The 27,963-nt window shown below is 43.6% G+C and overlaps 1 protein-coding gene across 1 annotated transcript; it reads left to right on the top strand.

The window, feature by feature from the left end:
• Nucleotides 1–720: 720 nt before the first annotated feature.
• Nucleotides 721–27,564, top strand: LOC308684576 (putative polypeptide N-acetylgalactosaminyltransferase 8; the record flags this gene model as incomplete). Its single annotated transcript, XM_081355840.1, has 11 exons — nt 721–859; nt 2,584–2,800; nt 23,485–23,651; nt 23,945–24,128; nt 24,209–24,406; nt 26,235–26,349; nt 26,434–26,619; nt 26,756–26,893; nt 27,014–27,109; nt 27,182–27,349; nt 27,430–27,564. The coding sequence occupies 11 exons, from the start codon at nt 721–723 to the stop codon at nt 27,562–27,564; spliced, it is 1,743 nt and encodes a 580-aa protein (XP_081211966.1).
• Between the last annotated feature and the right edge of the window lie 399 nt (nt 27,565–27,963).

The raw sequence follows: 27,963 nt of genomic DNA, 5'->3' as shown, positions 1-27,963 counted from the left end.
TCTTTGACAGCAGAACATGTTCCGGAGGGAGGGTTGATGTAAATGTATGGGTTAGTTACATATAAAACCCGGGAAGTATCTCGATGTAGTCCCATTCGACTCATTTTTGTAGGCATTAAACTTCCTGATTTTTAAAAGACAATATCTCCGCTTACGTTGAACTTTCAGCGCAGCAACTTTGCAGATACTGTTCATGCACCAACAGCAACATTACACAGTATTTAAAATGAAAAAAGTGAAATAGCAATCAACCACCCCTTTAAGAAATGTTTCTTGAGCAGCAAATCAGCATAGTATAATGATTTCTGAAGGATCCTGTGACACTGAAGACTGGAGTAATGAGCATCAAATTCAGCTTTGCATGATCACAGGGAAAAACATTTTAAAATAATTATTTTCAATTGTCCTAACATTTCAGTTACTTTTTTTATGTATACTTTTAACAATTTATGAAATAAATGCAGCCTTGGTGAGCATATATAACTCCCTGTATCATATGTCAGACACTAACCCAGTGTCTCTGCAAGAACTTTCACTTCATGCTTCAGATAAAGTCAGCAATAACATTAACCACTCCCATTACCTGTCAGAGGTGTCAGAACCAGATAAATACACCTTGTTTACATGCAAAATCATGAATAGGGCATTCATACTTATCCTCATGCCATTCCAAACAGCAAGGACATTTTGAAAATGAGGATTGCTGAAAGATTTGGTTTGATGGTTCTTGGCATCATAATTTACAGTCTTATGTCATTTATCAGACAGGAGAAGAGTAATGACAACAGGTTACAAAGGCCAGAAGATCTGGAGGCTCTTAGAAGACTGAAGAGAATAGAAGATCAAGTTGATAAAATAGGTGAGTTTACATACATACATACATACATACATAAGCCTATTATATATATATATATATATATATATATATATATATATATATATATATATATATATATATATATATATATATATATATATATATATATATATATATATATATATAAGTTTAAACTTACATATAATTAAATAGAATACAGGTTATGCGTATTTGGCGTGTTGTTCGAAGGGAGGGCTCCGAGCTCGAACTTGGTCCGAACCCAGAGTACTCCTCATCCCAGGTTGGTATAGTAATAGTTCGAAGTGAGGCGATAGGATGCTGTAAAACTGTCATAAAACAGAGGCAAGTCTGCTGAATGTATACCTCCTGAGGCTAATTGAGTTGACTTGATGAGCTTCTCCCATGTTAATTAGGTTAATTATCTGAATGTGCTCCTCCCGAACTTTGTTAGTAAGTAATTTTAAAGGGATACTTCAGGATTTAGCATTAAGCTTTGTATTAGTAGAAAACCTGTAGTATTTTCGAATTACCGTGCTTTCCACCCTCATATCCCCCTGAGACAAGAGATTTATGTATTTTTTGTCTGGAAAAAATCCTCCGATGACGCAAAAATCGTCATTTTGCGTCATCGGAGGATTTTCTGGTCAGAGGCTAAAGACTACAGCCAGTAGATGGCGTTGTTCCGCATGTTTTCAACCCGCCCATAGAGGGTGGGATCTCACTCACAGAATGTACACAGTGTCAGCCGTCTTTCTTTCGAAGCTAAGCTAGCAGGCTCTTGTTCTGTGGAGAAAGCTGAATAGAAGGAGAAAGCTGAGTAAGTAGGGGTTACCATACCATCCTCCTTTTCCCGGACTTGTCCGGCGGGCGAGATCGTTCAAAATGTACGGGATTCAACTTTTGCGTTCTGCAGTCGCCATGTTTACATGCACATGCACCTTTTGTTTCAATCAAACTGAATTCATTACGATTGGTGAATCTGAATGTAGTGTTTACATGAACGCTAAACAAGTGATCGGTTGATGTGCGTTTTACTATTGCTAAGAAAATTCCCGCTCCGCCACCGGCCTCGCGCCGTTCTCCCGTGGCCGTCAGCCTCGTCCTGCTCGCCACAGTAAACATGATGAATGGCGACTGTAGAACGCAAAAGCCGAATCCCGGACATTTTGGGCGATCTCTAAATCACTGGCAAACTCATCACGTAGGCTAGCCTTGTTGTTTTCAACTACGCACTCTGACCGGTAGGCGTGGCCTCCTAAGGCAGCGAAGCAAGTGCATTCTGGGAGTTGTTGTCTTTCATCCCCATAAGCCAAAAATACATTTTCTGGCTTTTCTCAGTCTAGAAAACTCCAAATTAAAAAATTTCTTCACATTTCTTCTACTTAAATGACCTATTTTAAATACACATTCATCTTCCCAGAGGTGAAGTATCCCTTTAATTTATAAAGCACATTTACACACAGTGCAAAACATCATTATTATATGTCATGTTAATAAAACATCATTAGCCGACTGACTCACGACAGTTTTCCAGCATCCCTCCTCCACCCCAATAACTAGCTCACTCTTATCTGTTTCTATCCCAATCCCAGCCAGGGAAACTCTGCGTTCGAGACACATTTTTGAGTTCGGAAAGCCAAATACGCATGTTTCCTACATTCGATTACATACAAGTGTAATCTCGTGAAAGGTTTTACGTTATATTGTGGCACTATCTCCAATGCTATATCTACTTTAATTTTCAGCCAAATTCATAGAGCCTGTTGTGAAGCAGAAAAGCACAAAGAAAATTGAGGTTAAGAAGTTGTATCCTCAATCGCCTCTATTCAGTTCATGGGGAGCTGAACTCACAGAAGAGGAACAGATGGAAGCAGAGAGGCAGTTTCAGGAGTACGGATACAATGTGTTCCTCAGTAACAGATTACCAGTGAACAGAACAATTCCTGATACTCGAGACCAAAGGTAACACCTTCATAACTTTAAGACATTTAAAAAAAAATGTTTTTTTCCTGTAACATTTCTTATTATTGTTGAGGAATCTTAAAGTGACAATACTGGTCAAATGTTTGGAAGAATTAGTATTTTTAATGTTTTTGAAAGAAGTATTTTATGCTCATCAAGTAAAATAATGGATTTATATTATAGTAGCTATAGGCTATACTCAAAAAAAAAATATTCTTTGAATTTAATCCATTTTTTATCATAAGTGGTTGCACTCAATTGATTTTATCTACATTTAAACAAATGCATTAAGTTGAACTTAATCAACTTTTTGCGTGTAGAGAGCACCTCAAATGAAAGCAAGCACACAATGATTAATATTGTTAGTTCAAGATATATACATACCACACCTTTAAAGCTAGTGAAAAGAACTGATGTTTCAGTAGTAAAGATATTTGCATCAATCACAGGATCATAATTTCAGGGACAAAATTACAGGATCCCTATTGTTAACTTCACTAAAAAGATTCAGAAATCCAATGCTATATTGTGAACTTTACAGATAGGAAAAACTGTGGAAATTCTCTACATATTATAAAATACTACAGTGCAAAAAACACACAAACACAGTCGTTGACCGACAAAGTACAAGGAAGCACCATCTCTTCCTCATTGCTTTAAACCCATATTTGCAAATGAAGTTTGATATTTTCGGTAACATGCAAAACTGTTTCCCTGGAAATCCAGAGTTCTCTGCTCATTAAATATGCCCTTGTATCTGAGCTGCACCAATCACATCGGGTTATCTGATATAGGCGGGCCAGAGGCGAGCTAAACAGATGAGGTCAGCGCTGTGATGTCGATGTCATTAGTAAACACTTCGAGAGTGTCGAGAACAGCGCCATCTGGTGCTTATTTAAAATAAAGCAGCCAGAAGCCTGTGTTTGAAGCTCTGGCAGATGAAGCAACCACAACACACTCCATAGCTTCAATGTTATGTGTACAAATAAAAGCCTTACATGTTTGTGTTTGATTTGTTCATTAAATAAATTAATTTTCTCTCCTCACAAACACATCAACCAGACTGAGCCAACAATGACTTGTTAAATAAGATCTGGGGCCGGTTTCACAAAGATAGACTTTGACTATGGCTTAGATATAGTAGATAGTCAGACTTCAGATAGACATCTAAATCAGACCGTTGCACAAGGCACTTAAGACTCTGACTATCGTAAGTAGGACTACACTGCAATGCATTCTGGGTAAAATAAGACACTTTTCAAAACAAAAAACATGGCGGATTGAGTAAGCGCATTCAACCGCTCAGTGCTGTTTACCCCAGCGGAAAATATGTGTTTGTTGGAGGAGTATAACAGTTACAAGGACATTTTACTTGGGAAATTTAGCAGAGAATGTAGTAACAAGAAGAAATGTTTAAATTATTGAGCCATTTCCATTGAGTGGTTGAATGCGCCTACTCGATCTGCCATGTTTTTTGTTCTCTTTCATCATCTCGTGTTAGAGATCTACCTATGGGAAGGGCATCCGTACCTGACCATTTGGAGCCGTGCGCGCTCTCACTGTTTTTCACCTGCTCCTCCTTCCACGCCTGCCCGTCTAAATCTGCCGTTTCTCCAGGGAACAGCCTATCACCGGCCTCCCCGGATGCGTGTGGTGCGCTCATCGCCACTAAGGACCTTCACCCGTTCTGCGTGTTCTGCTTGGGCCTCAAACACGCTCAAGAAGCCTTGGAGAACCCGGAAAATTGCAGTCATTGCCTTATGCTGCCCAATAAGCTTTTACAACACAGTCTTAAACTTGCAGCGACCCAGTGCTCCGAGCTCGGCCTTTCTGACTCGGATGGGGGACACGGTGATGACGACGTGCTACCGGGGGGCACCCGGGGCGCCGCCTCACTTATTTGGGCTGACCAGCCCAATCCCGCATTCCCCGAAGAGGACATCTTCGCGGGCAACCTCACGCTCGTCGACGAACTGGCCGGTTCCGGCGATGAGGATGACACGGCCCTTCTTGGGGTCTCAGAGGACGAGGAGGCCATCCCACCCTCTGGCGTTCCCCAGGCTAGCGCCCACGCGGCCTTGCCTCAGTCCATCCTCCTGGAAGTTTGTTGAGTGGAACATTGAGTGGCCGGCTCCACAGAGTGCCGCCGACCAGGAGAGGGATATTTACGATGGGAAAGTGTTGGGACCCCCTCCCGGTCCGAGGAAACAACTCTTCCCTGTCCTTACAGCGTGCGCGAAGCACATGAGGCATAATTGGAGCGACCCGCTCGACTTGAAACACGGTCTCACAGGCCTTGAGGTGAAGGATATGGCAGTTCATGGTATGGGTGACCCCCCCGCTATCGAGCCTTCCATCGCCAGGCACCTTAACCCTTGTGCATCCTTGAGGACATTTTTGTCCTTTTCAGTTTTGTTTTTTTGATCACTTTGCCTGTGTTAATGCTAACTGCATAAAATTTGGCACAGGTGTGTATTTTTATTGGAATTTTACTATTTCATCACCATTTACTTTAAAAAATCTATTTTGCACTATTTACACAAAATACTTCCTCTTAGCGCCTTTTGGACAAAAATGTCCCCATTGAAACCCATTAAAACTGCATTTTTTAATCCCTGTGACGTTTAACTATAAAATGATGCAATCTTTTTTAATAGTCTTTCATTCTGTTGGCAAGGCTTCAAAATTGACATTTTTACAATTTTTTATCAGATGGTGCCATTTTTTCAGGTTAGGCCTATAAAGCCAATACTCGCTTTATTCCTGTTTTCTGCTTCGGCATATTATAGAGCCAACTGGATAAATTATGCAACGATAATTGTGTGGGTGTGTTGGTATGGATGTCTAAGTGTGGTTTGTATGTGTGTAATAAAATAAAAAGTGTGTTTGTGTGCTTGTAATATTTCAGAGAGAAAAACTCAACTGCAAATCAAAAATCCAATCACTGTGTTCACCAGTTGAGTTTTGCTGGGATCCAATGGGGAAAGTCTGGTACTGCGCCCAAACAAAATCTTACTGAAAGCTAATTTTTTGAGATATCATCCTCAAATTCAGAACACAACCTGTTTAGATTTATGGCTTTGAATTTATATCAGTTTTAGAGTTCCAAATGTTTCATAAAATACATATTTTATATAAAATATGGATTATAATGTTCATAAATATTTTTTCATAAACTTAAACTTCTATAACATTTTTTTGGTTGCACTTTTTTCCAATTTTTTCACTTCAACAACAATCTGCCAAGGGTCTTCTTTAAAATGAGACCAAACTTAAGTATTTGCTCCCAAGCATAACATTTTTATGAAAGTTTTTTGACTTGGCCATTTTTGTCCCTTTTGGACCTATGCGTAAGTTTTTTCTTTTTTTTAATGTTAACTGCATTAATTTTGGCACAGGTGTCTATTTTTATTGTAATTTTACTATTTCACCCCTATTTCATTTGAAAAAAAAATGTTGCACTAGTTACACAAAATACTTATTTATATTTTATATAAAATATTGATTATAATGTTCATAAATATTTTTCATAAACTTAAACTTCTATAACATTTTTTTGGTTGCACTTTTTTCAATTTTTTCACTTCAATAACAATCTGCCAAGGGTCTTCTTTAAAATGAGACCACACTTAAGTATTTGCTCCCAAGCATAACATTTTTATGAGAGTTTTTTGACATGGACATTTTTGTCCCTTTTGGACCTATGAGCAAGTTTTTTTTTTTTTTTGTTAATGTTAACTGCATGAATTTTGAGCTATTATAGAGCCAGTTGGATAAATTATGCAATGATAATTGTATGCGTGTGTTGGTATGGATGTCAGAGTGTGGTTGGTATGTTTGTTATAAAAAAAAAAGTGCATGTGTGTGTTTGTAGTATTGAGAGAGAAAAACTCAACTGCAAATGACAAAGCCAATCACTGTTCACCAGTGGAGTTTTGCTGGGATCCAATGGGGAAAGTTTGGTACTGCGCCCAAACAAAATCTTACTGAAAGCTCATTTTTTGAGATATCAACCTCAAATTTGGAACACAACTTATTTAGATTGATGGCTTTGATTTTCTAGCCGTTTTAGAGTGCAACTTGTTTCATAAAATATATATTTGATATAAAATAATATTCAGAAATAATTTTCATAAACTTAAACCTATATAACTTTTTTTTTGATTTACTTATAAAAAAAATTACTTCAGCATTACTTCAAATTTACTTCAGCAATAATCTGCCAAGGGTATTCTTTAAAATGATACCAAAGTTAAGTCTGTGCTCCCAAGCTTCAACTTTTTATGACAGTTTTTTGACATGGACATTTTTGTCCTCTTTGGACCTATGAGTAACTTTTTTAAATTGATGCACAAGGGTTAACCCCGCTCAGGGTGGGCTGCTCACTCCGCTTAAGCCGGTCTTGCCCAACAAGATGGTCCTTTTTTCTGCCTCAGTTCACCAGGCTGCATACAAGTCCTCGGCCTTGGCTGTCAGGGCCCTGAACGTTTCTTCACTCCTCTCTGCTTACCAGGCAGAGATTTTAAAGGAATTAGGGCAACAGCTGGAAAAGGGAACTCCCTCTCTACCCTTGTGGAAGGAGATCCTCACAGTGAACGACCTCGTCCTCTGTAACGCTCGGCAGGCCGTCCAAGCCTGCGGGGGCTCTATGGTGCTTTCTCTGGCTTAACCTGTCGGGCCTTCCTGACAGTGAGAAGCGGAGCATCGCGGGCGCGGATGCAACAACGCATTGATGCAACAACGGTGTGATGACAAAAAGGAGGATGAGGCCTTCAAATTATGCCTTCCTAGGAAGGCGGCCCCACGCCAGGCACCCCCTGCCCGTTTGCCTAACCCACCTGCCATGGGACCAAATTTCCATCAGGGCAAGGAAAGGCCCCGCAACAAACCCCCCCACGGCAGATCGACTCCCGCCGTGGCTGCGGCTTGAAGACCATCTAACCCTACCCCCACTGACTCGAAATGCAAGCGGCCTGCCTGATGTTCGGCCGATGGGGGCATCAAGTCCGCGTTCACGGGCCACAGGCCCTTCGGACTCTCTTCCTGTCCCAGAACCACTGTCCAAAAGATGCAGGGTCTCCCGCGGATGAGTCGGTTCCCCTCCTCTCGAGGCTGCCCAGCCCATGTGTTAGATGGACGTTGTGTGTCCCCAGCCCCCCCCCCCCCACGTTTAGGGGGTCTGTTGTGAGGAAAAGTACAAAAGCAGTGTCACCACACCGCACACACTCTGTTCCCCTCACCCAATTATTAAAAGCTTCAGCCCCAGTGTTTCCCCAACACAAAACACACACAAAACAAAAAAAAAAAACACATCAAAACAAACGAATCAAATGAATTCATTACGGAGAGAGGATCTCTCTCTGCAGAGAGTGAAAATCTTTCTAAACCCCTGCATGTCGCCCCTAGTTCGTCCACTAGAGGGCGCCATTGCATCACAAATGAACCAGCTGGGCTTGGTGGGAACACTCTCGAATCAGCTCGGGTGGGAACACTCCCGAGTCACGAATGGGCTTGGCAAACTGTTTCGGCTCCCGAGTGGGTGATACGTACAATAAAGCAGAGTTGCAGACTGCAGTTTGCAATGAAACCACCGCATTTCAGCGGCGTTCTCTCTTCACACATGGAAGAGAACGCCTCACACATTCTGAAAGAGGAAATATCCTCCCTCCTAAACAAGGGAGCGATTCAGTTGGTGCCCCCCAATCTGATTAATAAGGGATTATATTCTCGTTATTTCCTGGTCCCATAGTATATCCCAAAGTCCTGGTATATCTTGGACCTTTGTGTGTTGAACAAACATTTGAGGAAATACAATTTCAGAATGCTAACTCATGGCTCGCTCGCCCGCGGCATAAAACAGAACGACTGGTTCACATCGGTCGACCTGAAAGATGCTTTCTTCCATATAAGCATTTATCCGCCACACAGGAAGTTTCTTCGTTTTGCCTACCAGGGCACATGTTAAGAATTCACAATTCTGCCATTTGGGCTCAGTCTAAGGCCTCTGTGTTTCTGATGGTTATGATGCGGAAAGTTGAAACGACAGATGCGTCCTTAACAGGCTGGGGTGCCACCCAGGAGGGCAGACCGGTCTGTGGCCAAGCAGACTACGTTCAGCGCACATAAATTATTTAGAGCTTATGACCATATGGAAAGCTCTGAATCATTTTCTGCCTCGCCTGCAGGGACATCATGTGCTCGTACGCTGCGACAATACCACGGCAGTGGCTTATATCAACCGTCAGGGCGGCATGCGCTCGTTGAAACTTCACGCTCTAGCTTACAAGCTTTTGGTGTGGAGCAGACAGGTTTTCCTGTTGTTACGTGCGACTCATGTTCCGGGCATTCTAAACAGAGGCGCGGATCTTCTATCGAGGGGAAACCCAATCTACGGAGATTGGCGCCTTCACCCGAAGATAGTGGATATGTTATGGATGAGATTCGGACAGGCAACCATAGATCTATTCACCTCGCGCGAAAACTACCATTGTCTTACGTTCTTCTCGCTAAAGGACGTGGGCGCGCCCCTCGGGATAGATGCTTTGGCCCACCCGTGGCCCAGATTGCTGCTGTATGCTTTTCCTCCCCTGTGCCTGATAATTCTCACACTGGCCAGGGTGAGAGAGCAAGGCCTGTCTCTCATTCTGATAGCACCCAGGTGGCCCAAAGCACCATGGCTGGCGGAGATAATCCCTCTGTTATATGCCGAGCCGTGCCCCCCCCACACGGACTTTTTGTCCCAAGCGAATTGGGAGATTTATCACCCGCACCCGGACAGGATGGCTCTCTGGGCCTGGCCCGTGAGAGGACGAACCTAAGCGCACTGGGGCTTTCGCTACGTGTGATTACTACTATACAGAATGCCAGGGCCGTTTCTACGCGGTCCTTATATGGCTGTAAGTGGCAAGTGTTTGAAGGGTGGTGCGATGGGTGTGGTCTCACATCTTATCAGTGCTCAGTTCCTGATATTTTGTGTTTCCTTCAAGACCTCATGGAAAAAGGGAGGTCTTTTTCCACAATTAAGGTCTACTTGGCTGCGATTTCGGCCTGTCATTTGGGTTTTGAGGGCTCAACAGTCGGGCAGCATCCTTTAATCCGCAGATTTATGAAGGGTGTCTGTCACTCTTTGCCAGGCATCAGGAAAACTGTTCCTGAGTGGGACCTCTCCATGGTGCTGGAGGCTCTGTCTCAATATCCTTTTGAGCCTCTGGGAAGTATTTCCCTGAAGCTGCTGTCTTTCAAGACAGCTTTGCTCTTGGCCTTGGCATCAGCTAAACGTGTCAGTAAGCTACATGCACTCACGGTTCATCCCTCGTGCACTAAATTCTCTCTTAGTGGAGATATGGTTTCCCTTAAGCCTAATCCGGCCTTCATGCTGAAGTGCTTCCCTGCATTCACTTCAGAGGTGTTGGAGCTGTCCGCTTTTCTCCCTCCACCTTTTTCCTCCCCAGAGGATGAGAGGCTAAATGCTCTGTGTCCTGTCCGTGCTTTACAGACATATATGACCAGGACCAGTGCTTTCCGGAAGAGCGACCAGGTCTTTATTTCATGGGTGCCCCCTCATAGAGGGAATCCCATATCTAAGCAACACCTCTCACATTGGCTTGTGAATGCTATAGCTTTGGCTTATGAATCAAAGGGAGTGCAGCCCCCAGGGGACATCAGAGCTCATTCCACGAGGGGCATAGCGCCTCTTGGGCTTTGTTTAGGGGAGTTTCACTGCAGGACATCTGCTCCGCTGCCAGTTGGGCTTCTCCTCATACCTTGCGTACCGGCTGGATGTCACCAGAATCTCGGTAGCACATTCGGTTTTAGGGGTGGGGACTTCTTAGCCCTTCCCTGCAACCCCGTTGCAAGTAACGAATAAGGAGTGAATGGGCCGGCAGGCCATGCACATTCCTGTCGCCAAGCATGCATTTCCATTCCTTTTCTGGGTGTATTAATATGCACATTGGTGTTGCTGGGGTTATTATCGTGTGTGCCGCATACATGTTTCATGTCCTGCATGTGTATAGGTGGATCTCGAACACGAGATGATGAAAGAAACAATAGGTTATTGTCGTAACCCCGGTTCTCTGAAACATCGAGTGGAGAGATCCACCAGCTTTGCCCAGCTTGCCGCACGAGAAGCGAATATACTTACTGGAGAATAGCAGTGCTTGCAGGCGTTATACTGTATGCCACTAGGTAAGGGGGCAGTGCCCGGTTGCATAAAGCACCTTAAGTTTTTCCCTTAAGTGTGATACTTAAGGGGCGATTTCCCCTTACCTAAGAGAATAACTTAAGGGTGTTGCATATAATCTCGTAAACTGTTCTCTTAGGTAAGGGAAACATTTAAGTGTTTCACGACAGCGATCCTGGATTCACGTTATAAAAGTCTGTTGTTGCCATAGATACGCAAAACACTAACACGCCGCGTCGCGTCTAGGACAACTGTATCACACAAAGGACGAGCACTTTCTCAGTTTATGGCCAGCAATATTGTTATGTTTAAGGACATTATGGAATTAAGATAATGTCTGTACGTTATGTTATGACTGTACTGTTCAATGAAATATAATCGTTGCTATAAGTCTGCAGTCTGAACACTTTACCTCAGAGCGTCTGTTAACTGAATGAATTGAGAATATCACCTGAAAATCCGATACACACTAATTGTAGCCTACATTTATTGAATGGTAGCCGATTTATGCACATGTAAAACATATCCCACTACTGAAAACTCCCAGTTGCAAAAAAACGCAGTGCTATAAGCAGTTGTAACACCGCAGGTAAAGAGTGGTTGCGATGTGTGACATGGTCAAGGTCGCTCTCTAGTTTGTTAGCGATGTATTGCGCAAATATTGCGCGTCGATCAAATCGGTATTCTTGCAACAATTTTTCATCGCTAAAATGGTCCAAAGCAGTAATTCTCAATCCTGGTCCTGGGGACCCACAGCTCTGCACAGTTTGTATGTCTCCCTCATTTAACACACCTGATTCAGATCATCATCTCGTTAGGAAAGAGCTCTGAACTGAACTGGGTGTGTAAGATAAAGGAGACATATGAAATGTGCAGAGCTGTGGGTCCCCAGGACCAGGATTGAGAACCCTATCCCTAAAAATTATTCTTGGCACATAATGATCTTCAGCTGGTTCCATAAATTCATCCATGTCGTCTTATTTTTGTCCGCGTTACTCTTAAGGTTACGATTTCCAAACTAGGGATGCACCGATCCGATACCCAGTATCGATATCGGCTCCGATACTGCCATTTTTGCCGGATCGGGTATCGGTCAGATGAGGCCGATCCAAATCCGATATTGTGCGTATACTATTCAGTGTTATTGTTAAGCCCCACAAAAGGCACACAAACATAATAAAGCACCATAAGTTTTCGTGCACAATAGTATAAGTGTTCTGAAGCCATTATATAGTATAATGTGAGATATAAATTAATATTTAAGTCGTTAAATTCAAGATCACGTAAACGTTTCCCTCAGCTGCTGCTGTCAATCATTCTTCATTCAGCGTTCAAACAGCGCGTCGCGTTTGGTTATGACAGTTAACACGATGAAACTCTCTCCAAGATGATTCAATGTTACTATTATTATACTTGATCGCATAAAACAACTTTATCTTGCTGGACTTTATTGCTGTACCTTAATCATGTTACTTTCTACCCCGGATGTCTGTTAGATCTCAACACTGGAGTAAAGTCAGAGAGCACTATTTGTTCTCTTACGAGAGTCCTCTCGTACTGCGTTTTATCAAAACGCTACGGGAAAAGTCTCTTTTCACGAAACACTGAAGCAAAAATTATCCTTTAATTTTCATATATGTAAAACGCGTTGCGGCAGCAGCAGACAGCTATGGCGAGACGGCTTGCTCGCTCATTGGCTGCTCTGCGGCAACTGCTTAAGCCTATCGAGCGAGGCCTGAGATGACATCAGGCCAATGAGGGCGCTTCGCGCCCTCCTCGCCACTTCCCGCCGAAACGGGCGTGGCTTACCTCTATAAAAGGAGCTCGAGAAGGCTGACTCACTTGATTTTTAATCTCTTCAGCGAAGCGCACGCATCGCTGGATCACGGAAGCAGCGTCGTTGAAGCAAGCACATCAGCGGGACGAGCACTCGAAGCTGCTGGCCAACGCCGCCTTCTACAGCCGTACCTGCTGCGCTTTCCGGCACCTATATCCTTTTCATTGCCTTTCTGTGTGTGTGTGTGTGTGTTTTCTGCAACACTCACCCCTAAAAGAGCTGCGTCTTTTTTAAGATGCCTTCTTGCGGCTCGTGCCGAGCCCCACTCACCGAGGGAGACAAGCACGTCATCTGTGTTTCCTGCCTGGGTGAGGACCATGCAGCGCTCGCGCTCGCTGACGGCGGATGCCCTCACTGCGAGCTTTTGCCGATGGTGACTCTGAGGACTCGCCTGGCATCCTTTTCCAAGCCTGCATTCACCGCCGCGATGCCGCGCCGTAAAAAGCGCCGCTCGCAGCGGGTCCCGGAACCCGCTCCAGCCCGACCAAGCTCGCCGGTTCGCCCGCCAGCTTCACCGGCCTCTCTCGAATCACTTCCTGATGCTCAGCGCCCGCAGTCTGCCGCCGCTTCATCAGAGGAAGTCGGTTCAGAGGCTGCGTCGGGGGAGAAGGATTCCTGCTCTCTGATAGCTTCAGGCAGCGAGGATTGGGCGAGCTTTGAGGACCTCGCGCCTCCTGCCCGCAAGCCCTCAACGAGAGCCAACATTGAGAAGGAGCTCATGCGAGTACTCGCGCTGGCCGCGGCGAGCCTCGGCCTCGAGTGGTCTGCACCGGAGCCCCCCTCTCGAACCCGGCTGGATGGTAGCTTCCTCCCTGGTGAGCGCACTTCTCCGGAATCTAAGCCCGCTCCTTTTCTTCCTGAGTTACATGAAGAAGTTGCGAAGGCCTGGAACGCGCCCTTCTCTGCGCGGACGCGCTCATCTGTGTCACCCGCATTTTCCTCTCTGGATAATGCCGGAGACCGAGGCTACCTCTCTCTTCCGCCGGTGGAACAGGCGATAGCGACCCACCTTTGCCCGCCCTCTGCTGGACGGCGGGCTAAACCGGTGTTGCCTTCTAAAGCCTGCCGCATGACGTCGACGCTGCTCGCGCGAATCTTCTCCGCCGCTGGGCAGGCCGCGTCATCGCTACACACCATGGCTACGCTGCAGATCTACCAGGGTGATCTCCTCCGTAAACTGGACGAGATGGGACCTGACGCTATCTGCATCGCGGATTTAAGGAGCGCTTCAGATCTCACGCTCCGAGCTACTAAAGCCGCCGCACAAGCCATGGGACGCTGTATGGCTTCCGCCACTGTCGCTGAGAGACACTTATGGCTGACGCTCACGGAGATGGCCGATTCCGAGCGCACTGCGTTTCTCGATGCCCCGCTGTCTTCCACCGGCCTTTTTGGTTCTTCTCTCTCCGAGTTCGTGGAGAGATTTACCGAGGCCCAAAAAGCGTCTCAAGCCTTCAAGCACTTCCTGCCGAAGCGCTCCGGTTCTGCAGCGGGTCGTGACAAACGGACCCCGCGGAGCTCTCAGCCTCAGCCCCCGCCTTCGGCCGCCTCATCGCAGCAGCCACAGCAGCGCAGCTCGAGGCCCCGCTCTCGGTCCAGCGCCCGGCGCCCCTCCTCGCGCGGGCCGCGATCGAAGATCGTGGTAAAGCCTGAAGTGCCGAAGAAGTCCTAGCAAGCCTAGGAAAGCGCAGGTGTGTGAGTCCCGTTGCGGCCGGCCTCTCACCCAAGCGCCCCACTGTTTCAGTCCCAAGATTTGCGACTGTTCCAGTGTTTTCTGCAGAGAGCAAGCCCGCACTGCTGCCCGCTTGCCTGCACACAAAAGCCGTTTTCACGGCTACCCAGATAAATCTCAGAAAGAGTGTATTTTCTGGTGTCCCGGCCACGGCCGATGGTGCTATAAATGTAGTCTCGATGCCCACTCCTCAGTGCCCATCACTGCACGTAAGCACAGCCCTACACTTAGGGCTCGCGCACATAAAATCGACTCAGGTCGATTGCGCTTCCAGCATAGTGAGAGTGCCCACTTCCCAGTGCCCACGAACACTATGTCTAACACATCACAGGCTCTCTGTAAAAACGAGAACTGTGAGCGCGCGCTCTGCTCAGGCAGACGCCGCGCCCAAAGCAGTAAATGTGCCCGCTCCCAGCCCACATCTACTCGCTCTCATGGGTCCTATGAGACTTTCTCAGCCCTCCCTCACTCAGCTAAGCACTGTAGCGAGGTCGAGGATGAGTCTCGCCCGCTGTATTAAGCGCGCGCCCCGCCTCAAATGCCACAGGCATAACGCCTATGTTTGTATCCCCCGAAGCGCCTCTGTCGCACGGCGATCAGAGCGCGCTCCGTATCCAGCCCCTAGCCAGCCATGCAGATGCATGGGCAGCGCTCCCAGGGGTTTCGGACTGGGTGCTAGGCATTATAAAGAGAGGCTTCTCGCTACAGTTTTGCCGACGCCCTCCCCGCTTCACAGCGCGCGTCGAAACTACGTTTTCGTTGGAAGTAGCTCACCTACTTCGAGCCGAAATATCAAAACTGATAAGCAAAGGGGCGATAGAGCGCGTTTCCCCAGCCCTAAGCGAAGGGGGACTATACAGCAGATACTTTCTAGTCCCCAAAAAGGACGGCGGTATCAGACCCATACTGGATCTAAGACGGCTGAACAGAGTATTAGTGAAACGCAGTTTCAAAATGCTCACAACCAGCAAAATTCTCGCGCACGTTCGCCGAGAAGACTGGTTCATGTCGATAGATCTGAAGGACGCGTATTTTCAAATACAGATAGCGTCACACCACAGGCGATACTTGAGATTCGCCTTCGAGGGTCAGACATACCAGTATACAGTCCTGCCATTCGGCTTGTCCCTAGCACCTCGTACATTTACGAAATGCATGGACGCAGCGCTCGCTCCTCTCAGACTCAGAGGCATGCGAGTGCTGAACTATTTGGACGACTGGCTGATCCTAGCTCAATCACGATCACAGCTCGTGGAGCACAGAACCATTTTACTCGATCACCTCGAGAATCTTGGTATCACAGTCAACTGGACGAAGAGTTCATTGAACCCCAGTCAAACGATTTCGTTTCTGGGTGTCGTTCTGGACTCACAGTCTATGACAGCGCGGCTGTCACCACAGCGCGCGCTGGCCATTCAGCGCGCGGCGAGGTCTTTTCGCCGCGGCGCTGTCACCCCGCTCAGGAAGTTTCAAAAGATGCTGGGTCTCATGGCCTCAGCATCGTCAGTTCTCCGGCTGGGCCTGCTCCGCATGCGCCCGCTGCAGTTCTGGTTGAAAGCGCGGGTACCGCGCAGAGCGTGGGCGATCGGTCGATTACGCCTCAAGGTCGATCACAGCTGTGTTTCAGCCCTGACGCCTTGGATGGCGGACGACTGGTACCAATCAGGTGTAAGCCTGGGGACTTCCTCGAGAGTGAGGATGGTGTCTACAGACGCATCCACCTCGGGATGGGGAGCTCTGCTCGAGGGCAGACCGTTCTTCGGCCTGTGGTCGGAACGAGAAAAGCTCCAACACATAAACTGCCTAGAAATGCTGGCAGTGCACAACGCGATGACGCGTTTTTGTCCCCGCATCAAGGACGAACACGTCATAGTCCGCTCGGACAACATGGCTGTGGTGTCCTACATAAATCGCCAGGGCGGTCTGAAATCCATATCCCTGTACAGGCTGGCGAAACGCCTCCTATTATGGGCTCAGCACAACTTACGCTCGCTGAGAGCAGTGCATGTACCTGGGCTTCAGAATGTGGGCCCAGACAGACTGTCCAGGAACAATGTTCCCCCGGGCGAATGGTCTCTACACCCACAAACAGTCCGGCTGTTGTGGGAGAGATTCGGCAGAGCGGAGGGGGACCTTTTCGCGTCCCGCGAAAACGCGCACTGCCCCGCATTCTTTTCAAAAACCGGCAGCGCGCTGTCCCGAAGGTGGCCGCGCTGCCCGTTATACGCTTTTCCCCCCGTCTCCCTCCTGCCACAGGTGCTGGAACGGGTCAGGGAAACGAAATGCCCAGTCCTGCTTGTAGCTCCGTTCTGGGAGAACCAGATATGGTTCCCAGTTCTTATGCAGTTGACAGATATCGATCCATGGCCACTGCCGTTGAGGAGAGATCTCCTCTCGCAGGCCGGGGGCTCGATTTGGCACCCACACCCGGAACTGTGGTCCCTTCATGTGTGGGTGCTCAACGGATACCCGTTGGTCTCACAGAGGGAGTCGTAAATACCATCACTCAGGCTAGAGCGCCGTCGACACGGCGGCTTTATGCTTCGAAGTGGTCGGTTTTCTCCGGCTGGTGTACAGCTCGGAGCATTTCACCCCTCGAGTGTGAGGTAACGGAGGTTCTCTCCTTCCTACAAGAGCTGTTGGATAAGGGCAGATCCCCTTCCACGCTCAAAGTGTATGTGGCGGCTATTTCAGCGTTCCTTGGTTCAACGCTGGGTCAGTCGCTGGGAAGGAATGATTTAGTCATCCGCTTCCTCAGGGGAGCTAGGAGACTGAATCCGCCTAGACCTCCTTCAGTTCCTTTGTGGGACCTTTCTACGGTCCTAGCGGCCATGAAAGATGCCCCTTTCGAGCCTATCCAGTCTATTAGCCTCAAACATTTGTCTTTCAAAACAGTGTTTTTGATGGCTCTCGCTTCAGTGAAGCGCATAGGCGACCTGCACGCGCTCTCTGTGAGCCCGGCGTGCTTGGAGTTTGGTCCTAATGACTCTAAAGTCATACTCAAACCTAAGCACGGCTATGTGCCGAAATCCCTCAACACGCCTTTTCGGGCTCAGGTCATTTCCCTGGCTGCCCTGCCGGCATCAAGTGAGGAAGGGGACTCGAGTTTTCTTTGCCCTGTTAGGGCTTTAAGAGCTTATATGTCCCGCTCTGCTGTCTTCAGACAGACAGAGCAGCTCTTTGTCTCGTTCAGTGGACGTTCCAAAGGAATGGCTGTTTCGAAACAAAGTCTATCCAGATGGATAGTTGACGCCATAGCGCTGGCTTATACTGCCAAGGGCATTCCATGCCCGTTGGGAGTCAGAGCGCACTCCACGAGAAGCGTGGCTTCTTCGTGGGCTTGGTCCAGCGGGATTTCCCTACAGGATATATGTACGGCGGCAGGCTGGGCCTCGCCGTCTACATTTATCAGGTTTTATAACCTAGAGGTTCCCGCCTTGCAGGCTAAGCTTTTGTCGGTGTAATCCGTTCAGCCGTCTAGTCAGACCGCTGAAACTCACGCGCTATGCGCTACCGACTATCTTGGGCAGAACTGTGTAAGACCCACATTTCCACATTAGTTCAGGCTCCCTACCCTGTCTATGTGATGTTATACTTGCGTCTGTGGACATGTCTATTCTACGACGCTACAATTTAGGGAATCAAGGCTCCCGCCCTTATTCCCTGACTCTGTGTGAGTCAATCTGGTGATTATGCACTGTATGCCTGAAATAGCTTCCGGTGATCAGTGTTTTTTATCCCAGCACGCACGGCGTTTTGCAAGGGGTTCCCGTAGCGTTTTGATAAAACGCAGTACGAGAGGACTCTCGTAAGAGAACGTACTCGGTTACTAACGTAACCTCGGTTCTCTCTAGAAGAGGGAACGAGTACTGCGTTCTCTGCCGTGCGTACGGTTCACTCTGGTTCGCTTCGGCGATCAAAATCAAGTGAGTCAGCCTTCTCGAGCTCCTTTTATAGAGGTAAGCCACGCCCGTTTCGGCGGGAAGTGGCGAGGAGGGCGCGAAGCGCCCTCATTGGCCTGATGTCATCTCCGGCCTCGCTCGATAGGCTTAAGCAGTTGCCGCAGAGCAGCCAATGAGCGAGCAAGCCGTCTCGCCATAGCTGTCTGCTGCTGCCGCAACGCGTTTTACATATATGAAAATTAAAGGATAATTTTTGCTTCAGTGTTTCGTGAAAAGAGACTTTTCCCGTAGCGTTTTGATAAAACGCAGTACTCGTTCCCTCTTCTAGAGAGAACCGAGGTTACGTTAGTAACCGAGTACGTTCTTCACGCGTACAGTAACTGAAATTTAAAACTGTTAAAAGAAAATGCTAAATAGACTATTGCATAGATATATACTGTATAATACACTACGCATCAATATGTATTTTCTTTGTGCTTTAAACTTTTCAATGCGGACTCGACGCGCTGCACGCTGTGACTCATGTTGCTTCAAGCGCATCATTCTGCGCTTGCGATGCGCATAAGCGCTTTGTGCCGCACTGTATTGGAGCCTTTCATATCATAATACAGTGACGCAATGAAAGATTATCAATAGCCGTTCTTGTTCTGTCCTATCTATTATGTTGCTACCTCATTAAACAGCTGTGCTATACATTTAAAAAATGTCTAAATTTTATAGTAGGATATAAAATAATTGCTATTTTTGATTTTTATCTTGTTTTTCATGAATGTATTTTACAACAATACAAAGAGCAATGTGTAAAGTTTTACCAGATTTAGTGTTACACTTATTGTCTCTAATTTGTTCCCCACTAAACATTTTTTTTCACAAAATGTTCAGATTTTATACAATTATTGTGCACTCGTGATTTTTCTAGACTAAATTTTACTGCTGAATTATCCACTAATCTATTTTATAATAGCATTTATGTCAGATTACGATCATATATTTTTTGTTGTTGTTTTTCTTTTTTCAGTTCTTATTATCAGTTCAACACAGAGTTATAGAAATTCTACTTGATTAAAAAAAAAACTGCGCTGGTATCGGTACGGATCGGTATCGGCCGATACTCAGAATTTTTGGTATCAGATCGGATCGGTTCTGAAAAAATGGTATCGTTGCATCCCTATTCCAAACCTTAAGTTATACTTAGGGAAATGACCGTTAAGGGGTTTTATGCAACACTTAACACTTTTTAAGGGATTATTTAAGTGAAAAAACAGCATTTAAGGGAAATTCTAAGTGTTTATGACGTTTCACTTAAAGAAAGCCTTAAGTAACACTTAAGGGTTTTTTTCTGCAACACCCTTAGGTTTAAAGGGGTCATGAACTGGATTGTTTTATTATTTTATAATGTTGCCTGGGGTGCCCTTATAATGTTAGTATGATTTTTACATCAAAAATTGTCATAATTTATAAATAAAAGCCATTTTTCCAAGCCTCATTTCAGCTTCAGATCTGAACGCTCCGTTTTAAGGGGCGTGTCTGCTGTGAGACTGCAATGCAAACGCCCACTGCTGTGATTGGCTGACATGCTTGCATATGAAATAGCTATTGTTACATGAACTCTCTCGAAAACTTTTACTACGTTTTTACTATTACAGCTATCGAGATTAACACATCATGAAAAGTATCGTTTAAAGCATTATATTTAAATCTATTCCATCACATGAAAGGTTGCAGAATGATGAGCACTGCAGATGACAGACAGTCTGTTGATCGCGTGAATAAAGATCTTATCATTGCAACGCAATTTTTGCACTCTCACAAATGCTTACACCAAATCACAATGCAAACACGATGTGAATACACAGTAAGAGCTTCGTTGTGTAGTGTAACAGTGTCATTATTTCATCACGAGTTTGGTAAGTGTCCAGAAAGCTCTCGCGGCTCGCGCCGTGCTGTTTGATTGACAGCTTGGGCGAATAGAATAGCTTAGTCGTTCTTTGATCGCTTTCTGTATATAATTTAATGACAGTTTAAAAAATATTATTTTCATAATACTATGAGAAATTATGTGAAATCGATCGCTTAGTCACTTATCCATAAACAGTATTGAACGATTTTAAGAGAAAGATATCTGAACTTGAATAATTACACATCAGAAATCACTGATCGCAGATCAGGCATTAGAATACACATGGTTACTTACATGTTGCTGGCAGATCCGTGTCGGGAAATTGTGATTGACTGATTTAATAAAGTTTAACCATGCTGGAATCCGAAGGAAGCTTATGCAGACTGTCTTCTTCCACGAACAGGCACGCACAATATTTAGTAGGGGAGACCGGGGACAGTTGCAACACTTTTTGCATTTCTCTCAATTACTCAGAGACTATTTGGACTAGACCAGCCAAATTTGTATATATTAAACTTGCATCTGTCTGCTAATTACCCATACCATTTAAAGATGATTATATATGACATATCGTTCACAGTATTTATTTGAATGGAAGAAGTCAGATGTTGCAACTGACCCCGACCCAGGGGACGGTTGCAACACAACCCAGGGACGGTTGCAACATGATTAAAAATACCTTAAATTTAATTAATTAACTTAATCTTCTTGTCTCAATGAGCATATAATTCTGAAAATATTAACTGTTTTAGGCCTACTATAATATTATAGTATTATTTATTTCAATAATATTATTGTAGCCTATTATTTATTTATTTAGTCATATTTATCAAATAACGGTTATTGAGTTTTGTTTGTTCATGCGTAGAACATAGGCCTACATAGATTCAGTGTGCAGGTGTTACAGATGCTATTCAATCTCTCCATATTTTAGTGTCAGACAGGAAGAATTGAACAATTTGCAATGCAACAAACTTTTATTAAACATGCAATTTATAACTTGTTGCAACCGTCCCCGACCCTATCAGCCATGACAGAACATCATATTCCTGCTAGACACACTGACTTTGACACATGCTAACCATGTCACTTAGAAGTCAGCACAACAGTAATTCAAACTTAAGTAAGTTTTGATTAATTCATACAAAATTTCAGGACAGTATGACAAAAATATATCTAGTGAAAAAAATTACTTTCATACCTCCAAAACAAGTTTTGTTCAATAAATGCAGCAGCAGATGTTGAATGTGTCTACCGTTTTCTTGGTGGGAGGAGGGTCTAACTGTGCATGTTCAGTGTGAGTGTCATCACTCTAGCTTGTTTCTGATTGGAGAAAAATGACATGTTGCAACCATCCCCTGTTACAACTGTCCCCGGTCTCCCCTAAACAGCATGTTTATTAGTTGGAAGTAGCTCGATCCGGTTTAGCAATCATCATGTCTATTTAGCATGTTTGGGCGAATCGGCGGGCAAGGCTAAACAGGCCGTGTTGAAGTAGGCGTTGATCTTCTTTTGTGGAGGCGGTGTTTTATCCTCTTTGACGTCATAGATCCCCACTTTGAAAAACGAGTTGTTTGCTGAGCCTGATGTCTATAAAAGCTTTTATTGGACTAACAAGGTAGTTTTCAGTTCTGAAACTTACAGGATATTATTATAGTATTATGATCTCTTATATGTCAAAAGCTCAAGGAAAATTTGATTTCTCAGTTCATCACCCCTTTAAGGGAAACATAAGGGCGAACTTAAGGGGAAATTACCACTTAAGGTGCTTTATGCAACCGGGCACAGGGCCTTACCTGGCATTGGCTGCGCGCTTCTGTCTGTCTAGCCAGACTTGGTGCAATTGGATGCTTCTGCAGAGGTCAGATACGGATACTCTCCCCATACTCTTCCCAGTCGATGGGGTTACGACAGTAACCTATTGTTTTGAAAAGTGTCTTAATTTACCCAGAATGCATTGCAGTGTAGTCCTACTTAAGATAGTCAGAGTCTTAAGTGCTTTGTGCAACGGTCTGATTTAGATGTCTATCTGAAGTCTGACTATCTACTATATCTAAGCCGTAGTCAAAGTCTATCTTTGTGAAACCGGCCCCTGGGCTTCGAGCCTTCTGACACCCAAAGTGAAACGCGCACGTGATTGGACAGTAAACCAATACACACTCCGATACGGGGCTTCAATAGAAATTGTGTTGCATGGGCGATACGCACATCGAAGCTTCAGTGTCATACGTAACATCACTAACATCAGGTGCTCAGCTAAAGACGCCCAGCTATCTCATGTTTACAAACAGACAGTATAATTTAAGTTTATAAAGCAACAAATTTACCTTAAAAGTACATTCTGTGACATAACATTGGGAATATGTGTAAAATTATGTGCGCGTGGCGCGTGCGACGTAGGCCGGTTTAGTCACTGTGAAAATTGTCTGTGGAAGACGTGTTCTAAACCTGAGCAATTTATTGCAATAAAACGGTAGTTATATAGTGATACATAATATGACATATTACTTGCTGTGCAAATGATAAAGTTCAACTCACTCGCACTGCATGAAGCTGTCTGGAAACGGCGGCAAAGAATCTGTGCATTTACGCGTATGCGCAGATAACCAACTTACTTTTTTTTTAACTGACTTTAATTAATTCACATAGCTTGGTTCAAAACGTATGTAATTCCCATAAAACCAATGATTTTAAAAAATTTCAATCAACGACTAAATTTAAATGAGCAAAATTTCATTATGCCTAATTTAATTGGGGCCATAATCATTTTTTTTTTCAGTGTACTTTAGAATATAACTCATTTCTGTGATGCGAAGCTGAATTTTCAGCATCATTACTCCAGTCTTCAGTTTCACATGATCCTTCAGAAATCATTCTAATATGCTGATTTATTATCAATGTTGGAAACAGTTGTGCTGCTTGATATATATATTTTATAACCTTTGATACTTTTTTCAAGATTTTTTGATAAATAAAGTAAAGTAAAAAAAAAAAAAAAACACTAAAGTAGTGTTTTTTCACTATTTTTGATCAAATAAATGCAGGCTTGATGAGCACTCTACTCCAAACTTGCTGGTAGTGAAATGCATTTATAAACTCATTTGAATATATATATATATATATATATACAGATGTACTGTGAAGATCTACCCAAAGGACCTGCCATCTATTAGTGTGGTTCTGATTTATTTAAATGAGGCTCTCTCAGTCATTAAAAGGGCAGTCCGCAGCATCATTGACAAAACACCTGCTCATCTACTAACAGAAATCATCCTGGTGGACGACTACAGCTTGAATGGTTAGTTTTGCCCTAAATATTTGTTACATTTTATTTATTGGAGAAGAATTTTTTTTTTAGATATTAGATGTTCAAATAAAATACTTTGAACTGTATTGTTATTTTTCTAAAAAAAAAATTTCTGTTAAGCATGAAGCATGAGGTTATAAAGAAAATAATAAATATTTACACATTGTGCATGAATTCATTTATAGATTATTCTGTTAAATATTCTAATACAGGCTATTATATGATAATATAAATAATTAAATATAACAATATAATGCTATTAAATATTTTACATTTCTTAACAGAGGATCTGCAATTGCCTATAGATGGGTACATTGGTCTCATTAATAAAGACAAACCTGGCTTAATCAAGAAAGTGAGACACAAAAAGCAGATGGGTCTTGCCAAGGCAAGAATGTCAGGCTGGGAAGCGGCCAAAGGCCAGGTGGTGGCCATTCTGGATGCCCATATTGAGGTTCACAAGGAATGGTAAATACTACAGTCTGATGATAACATGAGGATCTTAAACTGTCTTTAGTAAATAAACATTTGATGCCTTATTGTTCTAGGGCAGAGCCACTGCTTGCAAGAATCAAAGCAGACAGGACAATTGTGCTTTCGCCAGTGTTTGACAAAGTGCGTTTTGACACCCTGGAGATTATTAAATATAACCCCTCTGCTCATGCGTTTGACTGGAACCTTTGGTGTATGTACGAGTCTTTCCGGCCAGAATGGTACAAAATGAACGACCCATCAGAACCAGGGAAGTAAGTGGTGTAAATTTTTCACCATTTTAAATACCTTCACTTTCTAGTTCATTTTAAATGGCCTTACAATGTGACAGATGCATTTTTAAAATGTGTCTGTCTGTCTGTGTGTCTGTTATTCGCATATCTCTCGAACCATAAGTCTGATGGATTTGAAAGGTGTCTCGCTACGGGCACAAGTATGTGCAGTGCCAAGTTGGACGTTTGGATTAGAAATGCAAAAGATATCGTTAAATATATCGGTAAAAGAAGCACTTAGAAGGTTGTGGTTGAAAAATAAACATTCTGACATAAACACTCTGTCAGCTAAACATTAAGTCAGTTACACTGTTTACTTCTGAATATAATATTTTATTCACAGCCATCATTTGTAGTAGCCTATTCATAAACTGTTTGCTCAAGCGTAGCGGTTTTTTCGGAGTTCACTGTGTAGCCTGCTCCCTGAATCGCCGCGCTTATTCATTTGTGGATGTTAACTGAATCTGTAAGTCAGTTACAGTGTTTATTTCTGAATATTTATTCTACTGCGCTTAACGTTTTCGCTACTGTGTAATAGCAGCCTATGCTATTCACCAACTAAACATATGCTATTCAATGCGTTCACAGTCTCTTTCACGGCCATCATTTGTAGTAGCCTATTCACAAACTGTTTGCTCAAGCGTAGTGTTTTCTCGGAGTTCACTAGCCTGCTCCCTCAATAGTGTAGTTCAATTTTCCATATTTATTTTATGTCATTATGTCAGTATCATTTGCTTTCTACCATGCACAAATAAAAATGTAACTAAAATTTTGCTGTGTAATTGTAACAATGAGCACTCAAATACACCAAACCAACAATTACTAAAAACACACACAAAAACTGATTTTGCACAGGCACTTTGCACTAGTTCTATTAACGTTACCAAACAAACATAATTATGTTTATAACTTTGAGAGGACCTTTAGCCACAGTTCTGAGAACATTCCTTGTTAGTTGAGTTCTTTCCTAAATTAATCTGTTTTTGATCAAATCAGTTAAGTGAACAATGCAACATTTATGAAGACAGTTGCTTATTTATTTCCTAAATGAATCTAGCCTGGCAAGCCAGACCTACATCAAGATGTTGGGTCTGGCAACTCTCCATAGACACGGCTCACTCCGAGGGGCGGGATAAACGGCTGTCTTTCAAATTCCCTCTGCACACAATAGGACAGCGCTTCACCCAACCAGAGCGTTTTCCCAACAGCAGAGCTAGTTGATAGATTCAACTTTTGCCATATTTGGCCGGCAAAACGACGAACACATCTTCCTTTTTTTAAGAATGACTTGTGCCGTTCTTCGCTCTTTTCTCAAAGAAAAACTTAACTCCAAGTCCTCCAGAGTCGCGGCCAAAGCCGATTCGAAAGACCGTTGTTCGACAGCTGCAGCCGCCAATCTTTGTTTTCAAGTAGCAGCCGTCGCAACTCTGTCGTCATATGTTAAGCCCGCCCCGCCTGCTCTATACACGACGTGATTGGCCTGACCCAATCTGGGTTTTTGCTGCTAGAAGGTGTATTGAGAGCATAGACTGTAAAAAATAGATTGAGAGTTGCTAGACTGTACTCTAGGCTGCGAAATACATTTTGCTGCCGCTAGGGTGCGTCTAGATTTCTAGGCTAAAATGAATCAGTAATTTTGAATGAATCAGTTGAGATTTTACTCACATAATGAGCCATTTTTCTTTAAGCTTGGAACGAAAATTCCATGTTGTGCATGACATACTTGTTTTGATAAATATAGACTACAGTTTGCAGTTTATCATTTGATTGAAGTAGAACAAATAGTCAGTTACTTTTTCTGCACTGTTAGGAGTCCCTCAGTCATGGGTATCCTGGTCGCTGATCGTCAATTCCTGGGAGAAATTGGAGTTTTGGATGAAGGAATGACAATTTATGGGGGTGAAAATGTGGAACTAGCATTACGTGTAAGTTATTACTGCACATTGCTTATGATATGTGTAAAAAGTGCTTGAATTTGATCAATATCTGATATTTAATTAATAAATCAGGTCTGGCTCTGTGGCGGGAGTATTGAAGTGGTGCCATGTTCAAAGATTGCACACATTGAAAGAGCACATAAGCCTTATTCACCGGATCTCAGCAAACCCATGATTCGAAATGCTTTGAGAGTGGCTGAAATCTGGATGGATGAATATAAATCAAATGTGAATATTGCCTGGAATCTCCCTCTAAAGGTAACAGTAATAGTAAACATGTTTCAAGGTTAGCTCAGGATAAGTTGAATATTAACAGTCTTGTTTATTACTTAATGTAATTAATCATTATATTATTGTCACCCTGGACCTGATCAAATTACTGTTTTTCCTCTAGGATCATGGGATTGATATTGGTGATGTGACTGAAAGAAAAGAGTTGCGAGAGAAACTCAAATGTAAGCCCTTCAAATGGTATCTGGAAAATGTATATCCGCTGCTAGACAGATGGAAAGACATAATGGGTTATGGCGTGGTAAGTTGCTCAAAGTCTTACACAATTTCTATCCCAAGAAGAGATAAATAAAGTTTAGTAAATAGCTGCTCCATCTAAACCAGTCATAACTAAACTGCTGCTGTTTGTTTCTCATGACAGTTGAAGAATGATCTTAAAGAAGACCACTGCGTTGATCAAGGACCTGTTCCTGGAAGTGTACCTATTCTGTACCAGTGTCATAATTATAACCCTCAGGTGTGTAAGTGTAAACCTTTACTGTGAATAACTATGTCCAAAAAGCACTCTTCATTTCAACATCTCTTACAGCATTGTCACTACAACCGTAATGGAGAGATCTACATTGGAGGAATCAAATCTCACACATACAACTCCAACCGTTGTCTAACGGATCCCGGTAGTGGAAGCACACCAGGGTTACATGACTGTAAACAAGCCAAGGAGAAAGGACTGAGTATATACTGGGACTTCACTCAGGTATGGTCCTGCTCTGCATTTTATTCGTTTTTTTTTTTTTTTTTTTTATAATAATTTTATGGTTTCTGTTTTACAATTAGGGAAATGCAATAAGAAATAGAAACACAAACCGATGTCTTGAGCTTGGCCAAGGACAGGATTCCTACTACTATCTCATTTTGCAAACATGCACTGGACAAAAATGGACAATACAACATGTCATCAAAGATTTTTAAGAGGAAATTTAAGAAAAAGTGAGTGAAAACATTGTGAATCAATGTAATAGAAAATTGAAAATAAAACAGATATTTCAGCTACCAGTTTAAATCAACTGTTTAACATAACAGGTTTTATTACTTTGAAACAACTGCACATTAAACATTTGAAAGTTATACTCTTACTGCGAGATCTGTAACAGAAACACCTTTTTAATTTACATTTCATAATCATGTTTTAAGTTGCCTATTATCAATTCAAAATGTTCCTAAACAGTTTACTCAAAGACTGAGAGCACTATTACAATGACATTGTGTTTGTGTGCAACATAATTACAAATTACTTGTAGTAGGTTATATAAAGGTCCCATGCCGGGTCAAAGCCTAAGTTTTGAAATGTGTTTCCCGTACACTGTTCAA

Source organism: Scardinius erythrophthalmus, assembly GCF_964197995.2.
Source record: "Scardinius erythrophthalmus genome assembly, chromosome: 24".
In the NCBI taxonomy this organism is placed as follows: domain Eukaryota; kingdom Metazoa; phylum Chordata; class Actinopteri; order Cypriniformes; family Leuciscidae; genus Scardinius; species Scardinius erythrophthalmus.
Note: the sequence above shows the minus strand (reverse complement) of the source record. Positions and strands in the feature narration are given on the sequence as shown.